A 24232-nucleotide genomic window follows, 5' to 3' on the forward strand; every position below is an offset into this window, starting at 1 on the left:
ATGTAATGTAGAAGTCTCAGTCTGGTATTTAAGATGTATAGGTCAGGAGTGTATGACAGCAGAGTTTGCATATAGAGACATGTAGGTGCTCAGTTATAGAAAATGTGTTTATTAAAAGGTTTATAATTTAGAAGTCATAGGAAATAGGAAAAATTAAGGTATGTATTTATAAAGATGTATAATTCATGAGTCAAGGAGGTTTTACACAGAAACTATGCATTAGTGGCTGTGTCATGATGTAGATTAAGGGTCTGAGTGAGGATAAAGTGCAAGGAGGCGGTATTTACTATTTATACCAAACCTGACTACCACAAACTTTCTCCCCCGCAGCTGTACTTGTCATCACAACATTGCCCCACCCAGAGCTATACACACACACACACACACACACACACACACACACACACACACACACACACACACACACACACACACACACACACACACACACACACACACACACACACACACACACACACACACACACACACACACACACACACACACACACACACACACTCTCTCTCTCTCTCTCTCTCTCTCTCTCTCTCTCTCTCTCTCTCTCTCTCTCTCTCTCTCTCTCTCTCTCTCTCTCTCTCTCTCTCTCTCTCTCTCTCTCTCTCTCTCTCTCTCTCTCTCTCTCTCTCTCTCTCTCTCTCTCTCTCTCTCTCTCTCTCTCTCTGCTGTTGTCAGGGTACTTTTTAATATTCTTAACACACATCATCATCATTGCATCAAGACTACCAACACTCACCTATTCTTACCTAGCAAGCCTTACCTATCCCTTCCTCTCCTTAATGCATAATGTAGCTCCTCTCCTGACCTTACACATCCTTACCGTGTCTCTTTCTATGCCATCATCCATACGATCCATTGCACCATTACCAGTTATTTATCCTTTCCTGCGACCTATCCACATATCCATACTTCAATGCCTTTTCCTTTTCTTGTATTTTGTAAGTTCTTTCCCATGTTAAGTTCCTATCAATGAATTTTCCATCCACGAAGCTTACCATTACATAATATCTCTCAGTATCAAGTAGGTTAAGTTTGGTTTGTTGTGGTTAGGTTAGTTTTGGTTAGGTTAGTTTTGGTTTTGTGTTGGCTACGTTTGTTAGGTTAGGTTTGTCTCCTTTAGGTTTAGGTTAGATTAGATTTGTTTAGGTTAGGTTAGGTTTATTTGCATTAGTTAAGTTAGGTTTATTTTGTTTGGGTTAGGTTAGCTAGGGAGAATTTATCAAGAAGGTAATTAATATAGGTTGATTTCTATAGCAGACTCTTCATATGTTAAATTTACACCCATATACTATTATACATACCTAATTCTTCCCCCACAACTGTTCATGGCAGAGTCTTGATATGCTTAAGTCCTGATATACTTAATTTACACCTATACACTACTATGCACGCTCACCTGTTTTGTCCCCCCACAGCTGTATGTGTCGTCGGAGTTCCGTTTCAACACTTTGGCTGAGCTGGTGCACCATCACTCGCAGCATGCCGATGGTCTTATCACACAGCTCCTCTACCCAGCGCCCAAGAGGAACAAACCTACTGTTTTCGGCCTGACCCCTGGTGTGTGTGTGTGTGTGTGTGTGTGTGTGTGTGTGTGTGTGTGTGTGTGTGTGTGTGTGAGGTAGAGAATGAAAGCAAAGGGAGAGAAGTAATGAAGAAGGTATATGGAGGATGTGAGGTAGAGTCAGTTTAAGAGGGAGAGAACAAGAAGGTGAAGGAGGAGGGTAATGTGAAAAGGTGTGTGTGTGTGTTTGTGTATGTGTAGGATGTAAAAGATGAGGTAAAGTGAGTTTGAAAGAAGTGACAGACATGAGAAATTGAAAGTGAAGGAGGGAGGGATTAGAAGTAAGATTTGTCTATTTGTAGAAAATGTGAAAGATGTAAGGTGGAGAGAGTATGAAAGAGAGAAGTTAGGGTCATTGTAAAGAGGAGGGGAAGGCAGGAGAGAGAGGCATGGTTAAGTAGGTGAGAGGGATGGGGGTGAGTTGGCTGGAAACTCCACTCGTGAACTTTGATATTCCCGCAAAACAAGACAGAAGCGTCCACTACTTTTATTTATGTTTTACTGTACCTTGTATATTTTATCAAGTACACTTTTCTGCTTCTTTCTTGGATTGTATGGATATGAGAGGTAAAGAAGAGAGAGAGAGAGAGAGAGAGAGAGAGAGAGAGAGAGAGAGAGAGAGAGAGAGAGAGAGAGAGAGAGAGAGAGAGAGAGAGAGAGAGAGAGAGAGAGAGAGAGAGAGAGAGAGAGAGAGAAAACAAACAACAGTGATATATATAGACTAAGATAATGATCCTTGTATAGCCCCTGTGTCATCAAACAATAAGTCACAGTGTTATCTTTTATCCCCCTAACATTTGCATTAGACCTAAAACCTCCCGCATGAAATGAATTACAAGATGTGGTGTTGTGGGAAATAATCTGTGTGACGTCGCATTCAGCCGTCACTCACACTGAACTACCCAGTGCGTGTACTCAAAGCGCTGTCACATGGGCAGGGTATTTCCAACAACGCCACGCATTTCAGACGTCGTGCCCTCCTCTCGCCCCACAGAGCCGGACGAATGGGAGATTGAGCGCACAGATATAGCCATGAAGCACAAGCTGGGAGGAGGACAGTATGGGGATGTGTATGAGGCTGTGTGGAAGAGGTACAACATCTGTGTGGCTGTCAAGACTCTTAAGGTGAGCTGTTGTAGTAGTGATGGTTATCTTGATCTTTCTTATTTATTAAACCCTCTATAGTTGTGATAGGTGTTTGTATGAGGCTGTGTGGAAGAGATGCATCTGTCCAGCCGTCAAGACTCATAAGATGAGCTGTTGTAGTGCTAGGTGTCTTGACAACTCTTGTTTGTGGTTGTTGTGTTAATGTAACTTTTTCTGATTTATTTGAGTCCTTGTAGTAGTATTTGTTGTCTTCAATCTAACCCTTTCTGATTTATTTTAAAAGGTACATCTGATAAAGCCAGTCATTTTGTTAGTTTTAATGACCTTAAAATAATATTGACTGAACTTATTGTAGTAGTAGTAGTAGTAGTAGTAGTAGTAGTAGTAGTAAAGTAAGCCCTCTAGTGGTGGTTATATTGTGTGTTGTGTTATGTGAGAAATGTCACATAAACAGACCATAAAACAGAAAAAGCATGATAAAAAGGAGGTTAAGCAGGGAGAGGAGGAGGAGGAGGAGGAGGAGGAAAAAAAAAGCAGAGAAGAAAAAATAAACATGTCAACAATAACAAAGACACTTAAAAGAAAACAGTGATAAAATATAATCATTCAACATCCTCACTATTCTTTTCCTTCCTCTCATTGTGTCCCATTACCCATGTGTTATTTCTCATCTTGTTTACTTCTTCAATCTTCATCATCATCATTGATTCTAAACAAAAGAATTATTCTTGAACAATTCTTTATTTTTTTGGTATCATTTACTTAGATTTGTATATTTTCTTTCATTAGTAACAAATATTTTGGCAATAAAATGGTACAGATAATGTTATTAATTATTACCATACACCCTCCTTCTCCCACAAAATAACTTCATCTTTAAATGTGCTGCCTACATTAACTTTCTCTATATATATTTTAATCCATACTCAAGTATATGTATTTGCTTATGACTTAATAAAAACTTTCAATTTTTTTTCAAGTGGTTTTAAAGTGTTTATCAAATGCTTAAATTTTTTGAAGTGCTTTTCAAGTGTTTTTTAAGTATTTTAAGTATTTTCAAGTGTTTTCAAGTATTTTAAGTGTTTCTCAAGTGTTTTCAATTTTTTTCCATGTTTCAGTTTTTTATTCGTGTTTTTCAAGTGTTTTCAAGTATTTTCAAGTATTTTAGAGTGTTTGAAGTGTTTCCTGTATGCCACACCTACAGGAGGACACCATGGCGCTGAAGGACTTTCTGGAGGAGGCGGCCATCATGAAGGCCATGAAGCACCCCAACCTGGTGCAGCTGCTGGGCGTGTGCACCAGGGAGCCACCGTTCTACATAGTGACGGAGTTCATGACACGTGGCAACCTGCTGGACTACCTGCGGGTGTGCAGCCACGAGGAGGTGAACGAGGTGGTGCTGCTCTACATGGCCACCCAGGTCGCCTCAGCCATGGAGTACTTGGAGGAGAGGAATTTCATACACAGGTACTTGCTATGGGAGGAATGAATGACTTACAACATGGATAATAATTGTAATGGAAGAGGAGAGTTACAGCATGGATGATAATTGTAATGGAAGAGGAGAGGAATTTTATACAAAGGTACTTAATAGGGGAGGGTTGAATGAGTTATAGCATGGATGGTAACTGTAAGGGAAGAGGAGAGGACTTATTAGGGAAGGGATGAAGGCCTTGCAGCACAGATACCTTACAACACAGATGATAATGGTAAGGGAAGAAGAGAGGAATTTTATATGTTGTTATGTACTAGGGAAGGAATGAAGGAGGGAGGAAGGGGACATCCACTACAGTTATCTACTTGGAAGGGATGGATGACTTCTTAGCACAGATACTAGTTGCTGGAGAAGAAGAGGAAGACTTCTGCAACAGGTGCATACTAGGGAAGGGGTGAGCAAGGGTCCGAGACAGGTAATTACAAGGGAGTAAAGTGCTTGGCAACAGGTACGTACAAGTGAAGGGAGAATTAAGGGGGACTTATGGATTCAGGTATTTACAAGGAAGGAAGAGAGAAACAGTTAGCATGTACTAGGAAAGGAAGGTAAATGGTAGTTGCAAGGGAAGAGGGGAGCCAAAATAACAGGCATGTACTAGGGAGGGGGAGAAGGTGTAAGAGAAACATTTTTGCTGTAAGGATTAACAGAAATATTTTTCCTATAAAGGGTAGGAGAAATGTTTTGCTGTAGGTAGTGAATAATGAGAAAACCTCTTATCATTGATGCTCTAAACAAGAGTAAGAATATAAAGACAGGTAAATAGAAAGTATACCAGAAATTCATAGATGAGAAATTATTCTGGTTTTACATAAGGAAGGAGAAAAATGGAAACTTGATACACATTGTCAAATTTAGAGAGAGTGAAAACTTGGGTGTTTGTGGTGAAGAGGAACATGCTAGGACAGAGAGAGAGAGAGAGAGAGAGAGAGAGAGAGAGAGAGAGAGAGAGAGAGAGAGAGAGAGAGAGAGAGAGCTGTGTAACCTGCTTGAAACAGGTTCTTGTGCCGGTTTGGTGTGAGTGCCTGTGTGATCAACTTACTATATTCACATCCTGGAATCTGTCACTTCACCCTCCTGATTGTAACTTTTCCTCTCCCAGATAATGTTTCTGTAATCTATAACCTTTCCTGTGTCACACTGTTATCACTTCCTCTAATCTGGTAAATTTTCCTTTCCTGTGTGACCTGTCCTTGAATCTCCTAACCTTTTATTTTATTATCTATGAATATAATCTTTCCTGAAATACTACAGCCCTCATTTAAATCTTGTTTTCTTTAGATCTTGTAACTTTCACTTTAATCATGTAACCTTCCTTTAAATCTTGTGTATTCATAAGTACTCCTGTCTCCCATACTTTAGTCAGCTCCCAAAAAGCCATGTAAGGACCTTTTAAGTTTGTTACTATTTAGTCAGCCAGTGTAATCCAGTATAATCTTATCCATCCATATTAGAATTACTTCTTGAACAGACACTCAAAGATGAAAAAGTGTAGCGTTGTTCAATTAATCTTCGCAATCCTTTATAATTCTATTCTGCATATTCAGTTGATCTTTCTCATAACCTTAACTCATGTTGTTTTCCTTTCTTTAATATGAGAGTGGTACTGGCCAAGGGCAACAAAAAGTGGGGGGAGGGAAAAAAAAAGGGGCCCACTGGGAGTTCCACTGCTTAAAGAGAAATAAAAATAAAAGTCTGCAATCCTTCTTGACCATAATCTACTCCCTCCACAGGGACCTGGCGGCGAGGAACTGCCTGGTGGGGGAGAACCATTTAGTGAAGGTGGCGGACTTTGGGCTAGCGAGGCTCATGAGGGACGACACCTACACTGCTCACGCTGGCGCTAAGTTCCCTATTAAGTGGACGGCGCCGGAGGGTCTTGCCTATAATAAATTCTCTACTAAGGTGAGGAAGAGTTAATGAGTTTTAGAGAGAGGAAAGAAGAGATTAGTTTTAGAGAAAAGAAAGAAGAGATTAGTTTTAGAGAGAGGAAAGAAGAGATTAGTTTTAGAGAGGGAGGTAAGAATAGATAAATTTTAGAGAGAGAGAGAGAGGAAAGAAATGATGAGTTTTAGAGAGAGAGGACAGATGAGGCTTTGATTATGCAGTGAGAGATTACCAGAACAAGTCAGCATGGGGATTTTCTGCTGTGGCCATTTCCTTTAGGGTATTGGAGATGTAGATAGATAGATAGAGGAGGAGGAGGAAGAGATAATGGATGAATGAGTAATTTGTTGAGTAATTTGCTAATGAGGAAAGAACATGATGAGGGATGGTAAACAGAAGATGTGAGGAGGTATAGAAGAGAATGAGAAAGGGTACATAGCATAAGAAAAGAATAGAGAAATATGAAAACACTGCAAGAAATTGAACAATAAATAGATGGAAGATATAAGAGTGAATGAGTGGATGCAGAAAATAAAGAAAACAGCATAGGAAAGGAAGGTGAGAAATGTGAAAGTAGTACAAGAAATAGGAAAATAAATAGATGAAAGATATAAAAGGGAATGAGTAAAATGCAGAAGATAAAGAAAACAGGATAGGAAAAGGAGGTAAGAAATGAGAAACCACTACAAGAAACAGGACACCAAATAGATGAAAGTGAAAGATATTAGAACGAATGAGCAGATGCAATAAGTAAACAATCTTTCACACACTGCATTTCCACCAGTCACCATCACGCATCACTAACCCTCACCTCCCCAAACAGTCTGATGTGTGGGCGTTTGGCATCCTGCTGTGGGAGTTTGCCACCTATGGAGTCTCACCATACCCTGGAGTTGACCTGACCAATGTGTACCACCTGCTGGAGTCTGGGTACAGGATGGACTGCCCCCAGGGGTGTCCCGTGCGAGTGTATGAGTTGATGAAACAGTGTTGGCTGTGGAATCCTGGAGACCGCCCAACCTTCTCACACATCCACCATGCTCTTGAGACAATGTTCCAGGAGACTTCTATTACTGAGGGTGTGTATTTATCTTAAAAGCATGGACAGTTACGGCATTGACAACGTCTTCACTGAATTCATCCCATTTGTTCACATTTCTGTGAAGAAAACTATATTTTTTGATGTCTCTTCTACAGTTAACTTGCTTCAACTTCTTACTGTGTCCCCTTGTACTTTGTGTGTCTAAATTTATAAAACATTCCTTGTCCACATTTTCCATACCATTTGTCATTCCATAGATGTTTATTAAATCCCCTCTCTCTCTCTCCTATTTTCAAGGATAGGAATTTCCAATATTCTTAATCTCTCTCTTCATAGGTCAACTTAACTCCAGAACCATCTTAGTGACTGCTCTTTGTGCTCTTTCTAATTTAATAACATTCCTCTTTATATGAGGAGACCACACCACTGCCGCATATTTCAATCTTGGTCTTATCATGGAAATCATCAACTTTTTTATCATTTATCATGTGTGTGTGTGTGTGTGTGTGTGTGTGTGTGTGTGTGTGTGTGTTATCCCACCCCCAAAAAAATATGATTAGAAAGGAAGAATGGGATAGACAGGTGGAAGATAAAGGTCACGGTTATACGTGTGTGTGTGCACGTAAATTAAACTGTGGGGTGTTTGTCTGAGAGGTGGTCAGAAATGCCATTGCTGCTCTAGTATCATAATATAAACCTTTCTTAACATTGCTAAATGTACATTGACTGCATGACTATCTCAGTTCATAGTCTTGGTGGCATTTTTTGCTCCCTATCAGTCATTACTTCCTCTCATTCTCAGAAAGATTAACTGAGTAACACTAAACTTTTTCATTCTTATGTGACTTCAGGAGGTAATTCTAATGTGAGTGGATAATTTTATATAGGATTACATGGGTTGACTAATGGCAACACATTTTAAGGTCCTTGCATAGGTTTTGGAAATTGTTCATGTATTCTATTATTTGTGTGCACTGATCATTACAGAGGTGGAGCAGCAGCTGGCGGCAGGAGGTGGCAGGAAGGTGAGGGGCACGCCGTCAGGGGCTCACCAGGCTTGGGGGGGAGATGACCAGCTCCCTACCAGCCCTAGGACCTCCTCTTCCAGACAGTGAGTCCCTCTGTGGATTTGTATGTATATTTTTGTCATTAAACTGTCACCACTATTACTACTACTACTGTGTGTTTGTGAGTGTTTACTACTATCATTGCACTTTTTATTCATATTGACTGAGATCTGAAGAGATGGGAATTACTGGGATTAGCTAAACACTGTGTATGGGAAACATTAACTAAACACTGCTTATGGGAAACCACACCTCATAGTTTTTCCATTAATCTTCCTCCCCATTCTTTCACAGACGGACCAAGAACAAACACAACACAGTGGAGGAGGGCAGCAGTCCAAGCTTGCCCAGGGATGTGCGTCCTGGCCCAGGCATCCTGTCGGCGCGCTCCACCGTCGTCCAGCTGCGCCGCGCCACCAACAAGAAGGGCAAGCAGGCGCCTGCACCACCCAAGAGGACCAGGTGACTGGACATAATGCTTGCACCTGCTATAAACACACAACCACCACACTGCCACCACTCATTCCTCATTGCACTGCCACCCAGACTTTACAGACAACTTCCAAGTGAATCACAAGTAGTAATTTTTATAGCATTGTCACAGTCTGTCAAGCTTGTTTTGGTAACTATGTTGCCAGACTCTGATGAAATTAATGATACTTGAATGGCTGTCACTAGCCTTGCATCTGATGGTCATGATGTAATATGAATGATAGCAGTAGTAATCCCTTTCCCTCTTTCCTTTACAGTTCATTCAGGGACAGCACCTGCACTGACCAAGAGCTTCCCGCAGGAGGTGCTGCTGATGACCTTAATGAATTCAATGGTATAGACAAAATCTTTGAAGGTATCCGGTCTCTCAGCCCTGTCCTTTCCTCTCTGCCTTCTTGCTGTCTCTCTCTGCTCTTGTCTTGTTTGAGGGACAGTTTGAGGTGGGAGAACCAATAGCACCTGCTAACTTGAGGTAGAGAGTGTAGAGTGGTGCACATGAAGGTACTGTAGCTAGAAGTGGTGGAGCTGCAACAGAGGGTGAGGTGTAGGGCAACAGTGGGATGTGAGGTGTAGTGTCAGAGTGTGCTGAACTAAAAGTGTAAGTTGATGGTGGTTCATTGTGTTGCGGGATAGAGAGTGTTAGGAATAACTGTAGTTTTGCACCTTAACTAGCTTCGTTTAACCTTTTTGGTTAATACATTAAAAGTTTTATTCCCTGAGATAAGCATGCAGTGTCTTCATCAGAAATAATTTGAAATGTTCTGCTGGAGAATTTAGTAAACTGTGTACAAAGGAAACTTGTACAGTTGGGTTACTCCTAAATGCATGGCTGGAATGTTTGAAGTCAGGATTCCTTGGTCTGGGACAGCATGGAGTCGTGGTTCATTGTGTGGGATGTGAAAAGGTAACCTGACGCTGTTGCATCATTCAGTTTGGATCCTCTTGGCCCAAAGCCTTGTGTACATAATAATTCTGCAAGTAGTTGAATTATCTACTTGTGTATAGACAGAAATGGACTTACAATTGAAAATCTTTATAGTTTGGTTAGATAGAAAGTAGTTAGTTGATATGCAGTTTGCTCTTACCATTGCCAATATTTCTAATACACATGGTTATACTTACACATGATAATGCATATACATAATCCACTGACTTATAAAATGGTTAATATCTCACAAGGAATGACATTACACCTAACTTGCTTACTTTAAGAGACAAAGCTGACCTGCACTTGAAAGCATAACCAATTGAGGGGTTGTTATTGTGTCTTGAGAGGAGCCCCAATGATGCCATTGACCACAACACCACACACAATAACCTGTGCAAGGCCTGCCTCCCTCCCTCCCTTCTTCCCTTTTTTCCCTTTCATCCTTCCCTTCTCCCTCCCTCTATTACCTAAGAATTCTTTCTCACTTAACAGTATGCATATTTTGGGTTATTGACTCACATTATTCTGTTTAGCTTTTCTGTTTTTCTCCTTGGTTTCCTAACTTGCGTGTTGTTCTTGGCTTTTTATTCTTAATTGGTATTTTCCTCCTTGGGTATACTTGTATGTTACTCTCCTTTCAGTGAGGGTGTGAATAGGTGTAATACATAATAATTCATTAGATAAATTTTGTAACTTTTCTTGAGTCTGAACTTCTATTGTGTTCATTGAGGAAGCTGTTGATGTGTCAGAATATTGGTGTTTAAAGCAGAAAATACCTGATTTGACAAGATGTGTTTTCAGAGATATTTATTAGACTTGCTCTTAAACAGAGAAAATATGGCATTCATTTTAAAATACTAAATGATCAGTAAACAGTCTTTTGCACAATTCCTGTAAACCTCCTCTGATAAGTGTGTGGTGTGCAGGCATCCAGAGGGACCTGGCAGACCTGGCCAGCAGCAATGACGCAGAGAGCGAGAGTGAGCTGAGAGAGCGGACTCCTGACACAGAAGATTCAGGAGCCCAGTCCTTGCCAGCCACCCAGGGGTTGCCTGCCACTCACTCCACCTTCAGGGTTGAGCCACCTCACCTCCAGTCTTTCAGGTATGGTGGCAAGACTGTTCAGTTTGCATTCACAAAAAGAAAGCAACAGTCTTTGTTGGTTCAGAGTGAAGGCATGGCCTTTTAGTTTTCTTGACATAAGTGATACAACTTAGTGAGTCATTATCTTGACACTCATCCATTCTTTTTCCACTAACTGATATTGCCTCCCTACAGACAAAAGCCATCATTGGGCATGCGAGACCCCAAGGGTGAGCGTGTGCGCCGCAGCCGCCTGGAGAAGTGTGAGAGCCAGAGTGGCGGCCTGGGAGGCAGTGGCAGACACCTGACAGTGGCCGCCCTAGAGGTGCACAACGTGAAGCGTGCCATCAACCGCTATGGCACGCTGCCCAAGGGTGCCAGGATAGGGGCCTACCTGGAGTCCCTGCGGCAGAGTGGCTTGTCCCAGGGAGTTCCGCCCCCTGCCGAGGACCCCACCCCTCAGGACCAAAGCCAGGCAGGAGAGGGAGAGGAGGCAGGGGAGGGAGATGGGGATGAGAAGGGTGGTGTAGCCATGATCAGAAGCAATTCCACCCAGGGAGGCTTCCCACCTCAGTCTCCTATCATCACTCGCCTCAGCCCACGGCCCCAGATGTCCCGCGGGGACCGCCGCGCCAAGGAACCTAGCCTGGCAGACCTTGAATTCCCACCACCACCGCCTGACCTGCCACCACCCCCTGAGGATTTCATGGAAGAGTCAACGGGAGCATCTCTAACTCCTGGTGGGGTGGAGCTGCCTCCTCCCCCGGGCTGCTCCCCAGAGGCGCGGCGACGACCAATGCCCCGCCCAGCCCCTTCACCACGTACCCGGCGACGGGCAGATGTGCCGGCTGCCAGCCCACAGCGTGCTGCTGTCCCCACAGAGGATGAGGGGGTGGAGTCTCCACGAGTGGAGAGGCCCACGCTCAGTGTGACTCGGTGGCGGCTGAGAGATGCAGAGCCTGACCGGCCGCCCCTGAAGGCCAAGCCCAGCCTGGAGGCAGCAGTGGATGGGGAGGCTGGGGCCCCAGCTGATGCCAGTCCTGCTGCAAGGTTTGGGGTAAGCTTGAGGCACAGGGACCAATCTTCCGACTCTTGTGACAGTGTGCGCTCCACAGAGAACTTATCACCCCGCCCTGCCCCGCCAGGCCCCAAGGGGCGGCCCCGACCTGGCCCACCACCTGCCAAGAGCCCTGGATCATCCTCAGCAGATACAGAGGGCCAGCAGACACCCTCCTCCCCAGCAGGTGAGGAAGGCACTCCTGGTGGGGGCAGTCCTCCTTCAGTGGATGCAGCTTCCTTGGTGTCCCGGGATGGCAGCGTGGAGGAAGAAGAGCCTCGGCCTCAACCCTCTGGGCCACCGGCCAAGGAGGGGCTGGAGCTGAAACTCGTAGCTGAGCTGAGAGAAGAGGAGAGCCCCGCCCCACTCGGGGAGGCACCTTCTGGTCCTAGTCAGAAGGACCCGGCTGTTCAGCTGGTCTCTGAGCTCTTTGAAAGTTTGAGGCAGAAGGGCAGCAGGATAGCAGAGCCCCCAGTGCCACCACCACTACACCTGGACAATGGTGGGCCTGGCCCCGATGAACCTGCCAACCAGCCAGAAGACAGTGACCGACCTGCCTTCAAGGCCAACCTGAAGAAGGTGAAGAGCCCCTTCGAGAAGAGTCCTGGTGAGCGGGAGCAGCGCAAGATTTACTTCAAACCAACCTTGCGGCGCACTGAGGTCAGTGCTGCTGCCACTGCCAAGGAGGACAGCGGTGCCCCCGAGGCCCCAGACCCCCACAGTGCCCTCATGGACATGCGGGCAGGGCTGAGGAAGACCAACCTTGTGAGGGAGACTGAGGCCCCCACCCAGGAGGAGAGTGCAGCAGCAGCAGCAACTACTCAGAAGGAGCAACAGCAGCAGAATGGCGTGGTGGTGGACACACGGACGGAGGACACTGGGGGCGATGGGGAGGGAGGGAGGGAGGGGCGTGGTGACCCCATGAGTGAGAGTGTATCTAGTGTATGTGGCATTGGGGGTGCTGGTGGGGAGGGGCTGAAGGCAGTGTTAGGGGGGGATGGCTTGCGGGCAGGGCCAGCAGGGGAGGAGGAAGAGGCAAAGAGATTTAGTTCCAGCAGCATCAGTAGCCTCAAGAAACTGTGGGAGAAGCAGGAGTTGGCTGCTGATAAGCCGCCTCCTCGTCCAGACCCCAACCAGACCAGTCCCAAGTATGCCCCGGGCATCTACAAGCGACCAGATATTTCCCGTGTCCCGAAGGATCCCAACCCAGAGGTCCTGGTGCCAGGCAAGACTCCAGAAGATGATGGAAAGGTGGGGCGGCTGGAGAAGAGACCGTGGCCCCCAGTGGGGGGTGGAGGGGGTGAATCTGAGCCCCGGCCAGCTGATGGAAAGCCCTGTGTGCCTGTCAAGCCTGTCGGCAAGACCTTCAAGTTGCCGCCGCCGCCCACCGGGGTGAAGCCACCACCTCCCAAGCCAGCAGGGATCTACGCCACGCCATCCATCATCCGGCCACCACCTGTGCCCGTCCTCTCCCTCAAGAAGGAGGGTGTGGAGGCCCGGCCAGCCAGCAAGGAACCTTCCAGCCCCACCACCACCTCAGCTGCCTCCACCACCACCACCACCACCACCAACACAGCTGCTGCCACTGTCACAACCACCACAACTGCTACTACCAACACTGCAAATTCCACCACCTCTACTACAACTAGCACCAATACCACCACCACAAGCAATGCCACCTCTCCTCCGCCAACTGGCACTCCCTCGTCCTCGCCTCCCACCGAAAAAGCAGTACTCCAGGAGCAGGGACAGGCAGCAGAGGCGGCAGTGTGTGGCCTGCGGTGTCAGGGGTCGCCTGCCACTGTGGCCGCCTGCATCCAGGTGGCACAACGGGTGTCTGCCTTTCACCGGGCATGCACCAGCTGTGTGGATGCCCTGCCGCCCCAGAGTCGCTTCCATGTGCGGGAATTGCTTGGCCGCCTGGAGCTGCAGGCAAGGCAGCTGCGCAGCGCTGGCGGCCGGGCCATCGAGCACAATGACAAGCTGTTCCTAGAGGTGGAGGCTGGCCTGAGGGACATCAGTGCCGCTCTGCAGCGCTAGCGTGCTGGCGGGGCGGGGTGGGTTGGGGCTTGTCTGCTGGTGCTCTGTTACTTAAGGATGGATGGGACTCCAGACCAGTGGTGGAGGTGATTCTCAAATAATTTTTTAATGAAAATGACTTGCATTTAGGTGTGGAGGTACAACCTGGGGCAGCAAGGCTCCAGGGCACTGCCGCTGCCCTCTTTGGTGTACATTTTTTTAAACGTTCAGCATTTTACAAGTTTAACCCCACATAACCTGACTGCTCACAAGGATGCTGGAACCCATCTCTCACCTCTTCCAGGAAGGTGTTTTGTACATTGACTGGTGTGTGGAGGCATGTGTGTACGTACATTGCGTGTGTGTCGTGCATCTTGTGTGTAAATGTGCTAATAATGGTCACACAATTCCACTGCACAGGTGTGGCTCAAGCTAACTCCGGGACCTATGTATATTTTGTAAACAGCCAGGAGCAGTGGCGGCTTTTTCTGCATGTGAGGGTAAACTAACCATGACCTTGGGAGTGTCAGCCCGAGTGAAGGGGAGGCATGAGGGGCAGGAATGATAGCGAGGACAAGCAAGGGCAAGCACCTCATTCCTCGCGGATCCCTCCCATTCAGTCGCTTGCAGGAAGGTGAAGTGCGCTGCTGTTTTTTATATGAATACTAGTCTTGTGATGTATTGCTGCTGTGAGTATGTATTTGGAGGCAGCACTGGTGTCAATAGTCTTATTTTCTTTCTTGTTTGTTTTATTATTTTTTTACAAGGGTGCTTATTTCCTATTGTCTCGGTTTGGTTCCTGGGGTGTGAGGAGAGTGGTACAGGGTGGTGTTATGTCTTGCAGGCTTTTCTGCATAGGGTCCATTCTGCATTTTTTCCAAACTGGTAAATGGTCAGACTCTCCCGTTCATGCCACTCTTCAAGTCTGTGTTAGGAGGTGGACTCTAGGTAACTTCTTAGTGGGCTGTTGGGACATTCAGGAGATATTATTCATTCAGGAACTACTTTATTCTGATGTAAGATGCTTTACGTAAAGCAGCAGCTGATGGAAGAGATCTTTGCAGTGTGTGATCGGTCATGAATCATCTTGTGTTTGTTATGAGTGTGTTTTTTTTACTAGCAATTGATGACTTGCCAAGTAGTGTTAGGTGGTGAAAAGACATTGCCGTGGTAGCAGTGGATGACTGGTGTGTGTGTGTGTGTGTGTGTGTGTGTGTGTGTGTGTGTGTGTGTGTGTGTGTGTGTGTGTGTGTGTGTGTGTGTGTGTGTGTGTACTTCTATTAATCTCCATACAAGGAATACACTTCTCAGTTACCTGATAGTGGAAACCTTCAGTCTGCTCATTCATTCATTCTCCCTCTGACTCTCACACACACCCACACACCTACCTTTGCTCATTTCACTCACTCATTCATGGCTGCTCATGGGGTATTGGAAACGTTATGTAATTTATGAGTTAGTGTTTTCAGTGCATACCATAATTTGCCGCATGTGCACAGCCAGGAGGGCATGTGTGTGTTTGTGTACATAATAGTGCGTTTACTGTTCTGGGCCTCCCTTCCCTTATGCCTGATGAGATGGTGTCGGTAGCCTTTTATATTTATCGTATCGAAACATTAATGCGCGTCCACAGTTGACATGACAGCCACGTACTTACTGCGTCGGCCAGCACGGCCACACCATGCTGGCGACAGACACAGCCAGATGCTTGTGTGACCTGTGATACTCTTGTGTTCCCTGAGATTTCCATGAACGGCTTGGGTCAGCATCACCAAGGTGGTGTCTGGACTCCTCCCTTGCTGCTGGCTGCAGCCTTGGCACCCCAGAGAAACGTGTTCTACCGCCTTCTTCCTTCACGCCGTGGGGCAGAGGCATCCTCCAAGCGTTTGTTTAAAGTCATGCCTTGATTTTCCAAGGTTCAGCTGTCTTGTCTGTGTCAGTGAGTACCACTGTTGTCATGTGGGAGGTGATGGGCAAGAGTCTGGCAGTCTTTTCCCTTAAAAAAATTTAACCTAAAATTACTGTGTTATTGACCTCACTATGGACACAAAACTGACAAGGCATTTTTGATTGCATAAAATAATGATGTACTTTTCCATTAAAGATTACTGAAATCACTGACGTGCTCAGTGAGTGACTGGAGCTTTCCATATTGGAAAGTGAAGCGTTTGTAAGGGAGAGTCCATTAATAACAGTCCTCCAGATGTTGCAAGAATTTGGACCTGCAAATTTTTAGTGCCACTGAACATTTAGGATTTTTGGAGATGGTTCCACTTATTTTCAGTAATTATGTGTTCCTATGACTTGATGTAACTGTGAAGCCATCATCTTCCACACAGGTGAGGCTGTGCACTGGTGTGGCTCACCGCACTGCCACCAACTTTGATCATGACCCGTAACATTTGCATATTGGCCGGTAGCCTTGCATTAATGTATGAAGTATTACTTTGTATACCTGCTGCTGTCAAGTTCCTCTCATGATAAACATGTAAGATGTTTAAAAGTAATGTAGGATTTATTGAAGTGATAGTTGTGTACACTGAAAAAATTTTTTGGTCTTTGGTGGCATCAAGACAGCCTCACTTGTTCACCACGTGCAGAACAAAGCAAAGGGAGAAAAGGTTTTTCATCCAGACGTAACATTTTTGTACATGTCGGTTTTTAATGGATCATCGTGTAGTAGGAGGGTTGTAAATAGGTTTTATTTGTAACTGTAAAGTTTTTTATCAATACTCCTAAACATAGCCCTGTATATAATCACTTATTTATTTTTAATCAAATATGGTGAAATTTTTATTCCAGTAATTTTTTTCAGTGCAGCATAGATCCCTAGCCATTCCCATGAGACCAAATTGTGGTAGGAGTCTTGTTTGTCCCGGGTGTGTCGTGGCCACAGTTTTGTTCCGAGTCCGGGGAGAAGCGGCCAGGCTTTTCCACCATTTTTGCTATGACAGACGACCATCACTTTTGTACCATAACACCACTCCCACAGCTCTTCAGTGATGATCTAGTGAGGTACTTTGTAAAGGACTTTTGTTCTCATCCCGTAGTCAAATATATATATATTATATATACACCTTTGTGTAGAGTATATGTTGCTGGGGTATGATCTTGTACATAGCCAGGCATGTGGTCAAGGGTCCATTTTGAAAAAAATGTTATTGAAGTACTGAACCAGAGAAAATCAAGCTGAGACAAAATATTGCCAAAATATGATTCCTGTAACCTGTTATTGTCTGTCTGTGCTTGAGGACGGTAACTACTGTTTTTATAACTTATTATTTGCCATTATTCTGTGATTATTTTCATCATGCTTTCCTCCAATCTTTGGTACCAACAATGGTATACTCACATTTTTATGAAACATATTTAATTATAATCAAATAAATGAAACTAGAAAATGTACAGTTTTGATAAAAAGTTTCTACATCTAAAGGGGAACAAACAACCATGAAAATAGGATTTTTATTACATACACTGTAAATTAATGAGTATGTACATAAATTTGACCCACTATTAAAACCTTACATACAATTATACAGGACAGCTGAAAATGCATCACAATTCAGGACTGAACACCTTAACAAACAAACCATTAAGGTAAAGGTAAGGTGAAAACTGCTGCTACATCAGCAACTTGAGACAAACTCTGTGCAGGTTCCACCTTGCTTTGGTGTTCACTGTGTCACACAACTCTTGCTACATACAATGCCAGTACATTGTAGACTGCAGAGTCATGTAATGCAAAACTCAACATACTGTTTACTTTCAGCTGAGGAATGAGGCTCCCATTTGCAGCACTGTGTCCCATTCTTCATGGGCTGTATGTGACTGGCTCCCACACTCATTCTTGACCATCTGCAAGTACTGATGCATGTATTCAAAGGTGAAATCTCATGGATGAATGTTTAGTCAAGAGGTGAGGTGGATACTTCAGGAGTGATGATCAAGCAGACAATGGTGAATGCTCTCAACTGTATAGGTGTGCAGAGAGTATGCAGTGTTGTCAATCCCCAGACACAGAATGGTTTCATAGATTCTCTCTCTCTCTCTCTCTCTCTCTCTCTCTCTCTCTCTAGCAGGTTAATTAGTTTTAATATACTCTCTTTCCTCATCTCTTGATTCAATTGATATTATCCATATGTGTCTGAACAATAGCTGATATACATTGCACAATCATACAGTTGAAAGTGTTTGATCCTGTCTGGCTATTTATCACTCATAATATCCACTTACAGAACAGGATGTTAACTAACCACTGAATCCTCTCTCTCTCTCTCTCTCTCTCTCTCTCTCTCTCTCTCTCTCTCTCTCTCTCTCTCTCTCTCTCTCTCTCTCTCTCTCTCTCTCTCTCTCTCTCTCTCTCTCTCTCTACACCACACTACAGGCTCACAGGATGTCCCCCACAGTATGTCGACATACACGGTTGACACCACAGCCTCCCCCTCTACATAATTATCTCTCTCTCTCTCTCTCTCTCTCTCTCTCTCTCTCTCTCTCTCTCTCTCTCTCTCTCTCTCTCTCTCCCATCCTGATCTCAGCTCACAGATCCACAGTTTACAAACCAGTCATTCATTCTACTGTCTCTCTTTTATGCTACCCCCACCTCCCTCTAACAATTATTTAGAATCAGTAATTTTATCCATGAGACAATATTTTTGAAGTCATACATTAATAACAGAATGAAATCAGATAAACAAACCAGTCGCATGTAATCCATGAGAAAGGGAGCAGAGGTCTGGCAAAGAGGAGCACTTGACTTCTCAGTTGACAGAATAGGTAAATAAAGCACTCTTCTCAGACACATCATCAGTGACTGGTAGTTTCAAGTTGTCTTTTGAAAATATGCCAAATGTTCTCAAGGACTGATTGAATGATGCCTACCAGGAAATGGCAGTGAGAAGAAAACATTCTTCTCTGGAGCACAGTTGCTCATGTGTAATACAAAGGATTTTACCATGATCCTTGAGGCTTTGTGGACAACAGCTTGACACACTGTAACTACCCACCATTAATGTTGAGTTGAGACTGATTTACTAATCCTATACATTATTTTTGATATATGCAGTGCAAATTTCTTTACAAGACCAGAACTGCAAAGTTTCCTTTATGAAAGATGATCTCCAGTTTTCATAGCTTTACCACTGAACACTGTATCAAATAAATTACAATAATCAAAATACAGAAAATGACTACTAAGATGACTTATTGTACAATGTTAAATTCTGTAGTTTCAAAATCCTCCTCTAAAGAGAAAAAGTAGTTTTACTGACTTGCTATGATGAAACAAACCACCATACATGGAAGGTAACCTGTTTGAACCTGCCTTGCCCTGCATCTCAAGTACGAGTTGACCTGCAGGACTGGACTTCCTGCAGTCATTCAAGGCAAGAGGTGTGGCAAGATGCTAATACTCATTCATCACAATAACAAATGGAAGTCCTGCTCAAACCATACACAAGTTACTTTACCACTGCTTACATCAGTCTTGACCACCATTATAGTGATTATATTAGAAATTTATGAATCCTCTTCTGAATTTTGTCACTCAATTAAATATTTATGTAACACTTAAATACTAAAATTTTTTTAACAAGCTAATAGTTTACAAGAATTGCACTGACTTTTACAGCCACAGCCATGTAATGCAGCTCATATGGGCCTTCAACATTCTTGGCAATGAATGAACAATGGACCTGCACTTACAGCAACAGATATACATTGCTGTCCTGACAACTTCTTGATGCAACAATTGAAAATAGCTACATAATGACCCATCACTTACTCATACTCTTTACTATCAGTTGGATGCTGAGAGAACCTACACTCATCACACAGCAAGTATTTTCACATTTAGTCAATCATTACCAATCACAACTGACAATTAAGCACTTATGAATATCACAACATACTCTTGGTCTTTCTCACAAACTTTGTACACCTTTCATATCTAATTAAAAACATCAAGGAGCTGCTACAACAAGCCTGCATACATTCCTCTCTAATTCCTTTCATCTCTCCTTTCACTCAGATTCTTCATCCTCACAAAAAAACACCACCAGACAAGCCTGCATACATTCCTCTCCAATTCCTTTCACAGGTCCTTTCACTCTGATTCATCATCCTCATGAAAACCAACACCAGAGTCCTGAACTAACACTACCTTATAACCAGCCAGTATGTACACTCACTACCTGCCTAACCTGAAGCTGGTCAGCACCACGGTTAGGGGATCTAATGACATGGAGATGCTCACTGCTGTATCCGCACTGAAGACCACTCTCCATGAAGCTGCTGCTGCTGTACAAGGAGAATTTGAAGGGAGGGGGAGTGGAAATGCTATCAACTATGACATGACAGACTGGCAGAGATGACCCAAAGAGGAGTCTCATGTAGCCAATGGACACACAAAACAATGTCCACAACTACAAGGGACCCTGGAATCTCCCACAGCACACAACTTCATTAAACAAGTGGCCATCTAACCTACAACACAACCCTAAGTACTATAATACAAACTAGATGCCTAAGAACACTACGGTTTACTATCATTAACGTACGCCACATTGTCGTAAGATTCCGAAACCTGCTCTTCAGTTGAATTCACATTATTGGAGTGCTGCTGCCTACTTTCCTCGTCCTCCTCCTCTGGCTCCTCCTGGATTGTCTCGAGGGGTTTGCCTAAGGACTGCTCTATCATGGGCACCTCAATGGAGAAGTTGAGGCTGGAGAGCAGGATAGTGGCCAGGCGGATCTTGGTGGTGCTGGTGTCAGTGTCTTCGTCGTACAGCCACCGGGAGTCCTTGCGGATCACCAGGCTCTTCTCCTTGACGGGTCCCTCGGGCGGCGGTGGCATTGCATCCTCCACATTGTAGTTGGCGCTGCGGTCCGACACCATGATGAGGCTGTGGAGGGAGTGGGCTGTGAGACTCTGGCTGAGGAACGTTGCTGACTGACTGAACACACCTGCATCACACCCTGGCTCCACGGCCATGACACCCAACTGTATGATCCACTTGCTATAAACCAAACAAAGCAAACCACACACACATGCACACAACTGCAATTCCCATTCCTGATTTAAAAGTATGCAAGAAAGGAAACTAATGAGAAACGTTCCTATCACTTTTAATAATGCTTAGCTGAGAGAGAGAGAGAGAGAGAGAGAGAGAGAGAGAGAGAGAGAGAGAGAGAGAAAGGATAATATGAAAACCCAGCAGGTAGTTCCACTCACATAAAGATTAAAGCCATGAGGAGGTTCGCTGATCCTCCGAAGAAGAACTGTGCCCCAGGGAAGATCTCGATGGTGGAGTAGTAGACGACAGTGTAGAGCGGGAAGCTGATCATTGGCATCACTCCGTCCAGCGCTCCCAACACTGCCGACACCTTGCCTGCGGAGAGGAGGCGGCTTGTAAGGACACTGTTGTATGGTTTGCTATAACAGGCATACCAATAAATGGTTGAACAAGATGAAGGTTAAAACTGAATATAAATCAAGACAGAACATCCACATGCGAAAAAAAATATTTATATAGAAAAGTAAACAATAAATAAATGATTAATCAAATAAAAATACATATATACCAAAATAAACCAAATAAATAAATAATGAAATAAAAATAGGAGCAAAACGGATAAAAGTATGTTTCAAACCATATTCCTCCTAAATTAAAACTATATAACCTCACCCTATAAAAACTACTTGATCCTCACCCTGGTCAAGGCTGACAGAGGCCCCACGCTGGGGATATTAGCATGTGGTGGTGGTGGTAGATCTAGCCTGTCCTTGCAATGATCTAGCACTTCCCTCCTTGTCCAATACTCTATGTGAAGGTTATATAAATACTTGTCCTTTTTTTTTAAGTGTAAGGGAAGCTGGCTAAGGACACACACAAAATAAATAAATAAATAAATAAGCAAAATAAAATAAAAGAAACCACCCAATAGTAGTTATACAAAAAATGTTACAGCAAGTTAAAAAAAGATTGGCCAGTTTTGTTCTGGAGGAGTCTTGATTATCCTCTTTTGCATCAAGTCATCTGCGTGGTGTGGCTGCCTCAGTGAACGCTTTCATATAATTGGTAGACAAAATATATTTCTTGGTGTTTGGTAGCATCATAATCCAAATATTCCTCATAAATCTACTGTATACTGGAATTTATCAGCAACTAAAGCTTTCCAATGAAATTAACTTAGGACTAGTCTTTAACATTTCAGTAACTCATCTCAGTTGCTTTTAACATTCCCTCCTCGACAATATTGGGATTTTCATAAATTCTACGTGATAAGCTAAAGGATGATCCATCATTAACAAGATTAAAAGATTCAAGACAACCCACCTAATCATGCGTGGCCTTCGAAAACAGTGTTTGAGAGAGAGAGAGAGAGAGAGAGAGAGAGAGAGAGAGAGAGAGAGAGAGAGAGAGAGAGAGAGAGAGAGAGAATATATATATATATATATATATATATATATATATATATATATATATATATATATATATATATATATATATATATATATATATATATATATATATATATATATATATATATATATATATATACACACACACACACACACACACACACACACACACACACAAACCTTTGTCTCATGTTTTTATTATCAACGCTAATGAAACGCAAATTTGGAAATGTATCAATTACTGTTGACACATAGAAACACATAAAATAATAATAAAAAGCAGCAAGGCAATTAGAAGATAACAGCAAAAGAAATATATATGAATATAGAAACAAGACCCAGGGCAAGCATATTTTGGAAGTCACTCGCCTGGACAGGTAACATGACCTTGCCGGGCTGATGACCCGTCCCTCCTCCCCACGCTGCTCCCAGGTCCCGCCCCGCCTGTCCTTCACACCCACCGTAGCACTTGTACTCAATTTACTCTTACAACTTAACCCTTTCACTGCGACATGAAACAATTAGCAGCACCAGAAGCGTGAAGTCTTTATAAGCATCTACAAGAAAATCAGCGATGAGAAAGAATACATTTTGCAATTTGTTCCCAGTTCAAAGATTGGATGTGGCTGTGGAACAATTAAAGATGTCTCAGAGTGACTGGTAATTAAGGAAAGGTGTACGAAGTGGCAGTCAAAGGGTTAATCAGAAAATGGGAGGACAAACTCCATTAACTTTGGGGCAACAAGCCTCAAACCAAAGAATGTGACGGCACCCACCGGGCGTAAGGGAAGTTGCAAGGAGCCAGCAGTCCTCCCAGTGGTAGTCTATATAAAACATAACTCGTGTATATCCACACATCAACCTTTTCCACAAATTCAACTAATATTTCTAAATCAAGTAAAATTCAGTACCCCCAATGTGTTAAACTTTTTCGTGGAAAATTTGTCTCACCTTCCGATCAATGTCTCAGTGTTCCTAAGTGGCGCACAGGAGCGGCAGGGGACACAATGTGGTAAAATAACATGCTAAAATACCTGTCTTCAATCCGTACTCGAGCAATGACGAAGACTCAGGCCGGCAAACCAACCTATCTTGTATATTCCAGAATCAAGTCACTAGATTAGATTAACCTAGTATTATTTTTACAGTATGTTTAACCATTACTACATTGCTTGTACTTGTCCTCAGTAAGCATACTTTCGATAATTCCTATTGGTACTTCGAGAAAGAACCGTCGGAATATTGGTAAGATTGGCTGTCCTGTTTCATGAAGCTCGGTCCTACTTCAGTCTAATGAAATGCCTTGCTGTTTCTATGTTCACCAACAGTGCAAAAATGAACTAGTAAATTGTATGCAATATGAAGTCATGCATATTAAATATAAATAGTTCATGTAATATGGCGTGTTTTATAAGTTTATCTGGATACAAGTGCTGAGAGTATTGGAACCGCCTCCTGCAATGGCTAAAATATCTTATTTCTGGAAGGAATATAAGAGTGGATATCAACGTATTTGTATACATTGATACATGGAAAATAAATATTTATCTATGTGAATCTAGATCTTCTACAACGAAGTTCAGCAAAATGTTGTGAAGCGTTTTGAGCTCAACTCGGCTTGCTGGGACCTCCGCACCTCTAGACAAGGATGCCACACCTCATTTTTCGATTCATTTACTACTACTACTACTACTACTACTACTACTACTACTACTACTACTACTACTACTACTACTACTACTGCTACTACTACTAAAACACTGCACTGATCCAATATGACACATGTTTACGATATCAAGTGCGCTATTTGTCTACAATAACTGTCATGGCATACACAACTATGAACCAAAATTTGAAACAGTTCTGCGCCGCACCTCCACGACATCCGAAAGGCCCTAGATAAAATGTTTTTATGGTTCTAGCGATAGACTACCAAGATTTCTACATTATTTTCACGAGACACACTTTTGAGAACCCTGCGAAGCATCTCTGTGGCCTTTGAAATAGCGGTGAAGGCAAAGTGTTTCTGAATACGGCCTTATATGTAGCAAGGT

At 43.5% G+C, this 24232-nt stretch overlaps 2 protein-coding genes across 2 annotated transcripts in view; one reads left to right on the top strand and one right to left on the bottom strand.

Annotated features, from left to right (window-relative positions):
• The window catches only part of LOC135093688 (tyrosine-protein kinase Abl-like), a 54360-nt gene extending 37206 nt beyond the window's left edge, over nucleotides 1–17154 (top strand). The window contains 10 exon segments of the mRNA XM_063993197.1: nucleotides 1434–1575; nucleotides 2574–2704; nucleotides 3891–4153; nucleotides 5912–6083; nucleotides 6889–7144; nucleotides 8095–8218; nucleotides 8469–8636; nucleotides 8924–9021; nucleotides 10521–10698; nucleotides 10873–17154. Coding sequence (XP_063849267.1) covers nucleotides 1434–1575; nucleotides 2574–2704; nucleotides 3891–4153; nucleotides 5912–6083; nucleotides 6889–7144; nucleotides 8095–8218; nucleotides 8469–8636; nucleotides 8924–9021; nucleotides 10521–10698; nucleotides 10873–13774 — 4434 coding nt within the window. The 3' untranslated portion in view covers nucleotides 13775–17154.
• A 50-nt stretch (nucleotides 17155–17204) lies between these two features.
• Nucleotides 17205–24232, bottom strand: part of LOC135093690 (probable peptidoglycan muropeptide transporter SLC46) — a 33750-nt gene continuing 26722 nt past the window's right edge. Inside the window, 2 exon segments of the mRNA XM_063993198.1 lie at nucleotides 17205–20658; nucleotides 20988–21144. Of these exon segments, the coding sequence (XP_063849268.1) occupies nucleotides 20289–20658; nucleotides 20988–21144 (527 nt within the window). The 3' untranslated portion in view covers nucleotides 17205–20288.

Source organism: Scylla paramamosain, chromosome 43 (genome assembly GCF_035594125.1).
Source record: "Scylla paramamosain isolate STU-SP2022 chromosome 43, ASM3559412v1, whole genome shotgun sequence".
NCBI classification, from domain to species: domain Eukaryota; kingdom Metazoa; phylum Arthropoda; class Malacostraca; order Decapoda; family Portunidae; genus Scylla; species Scylla paramamosain.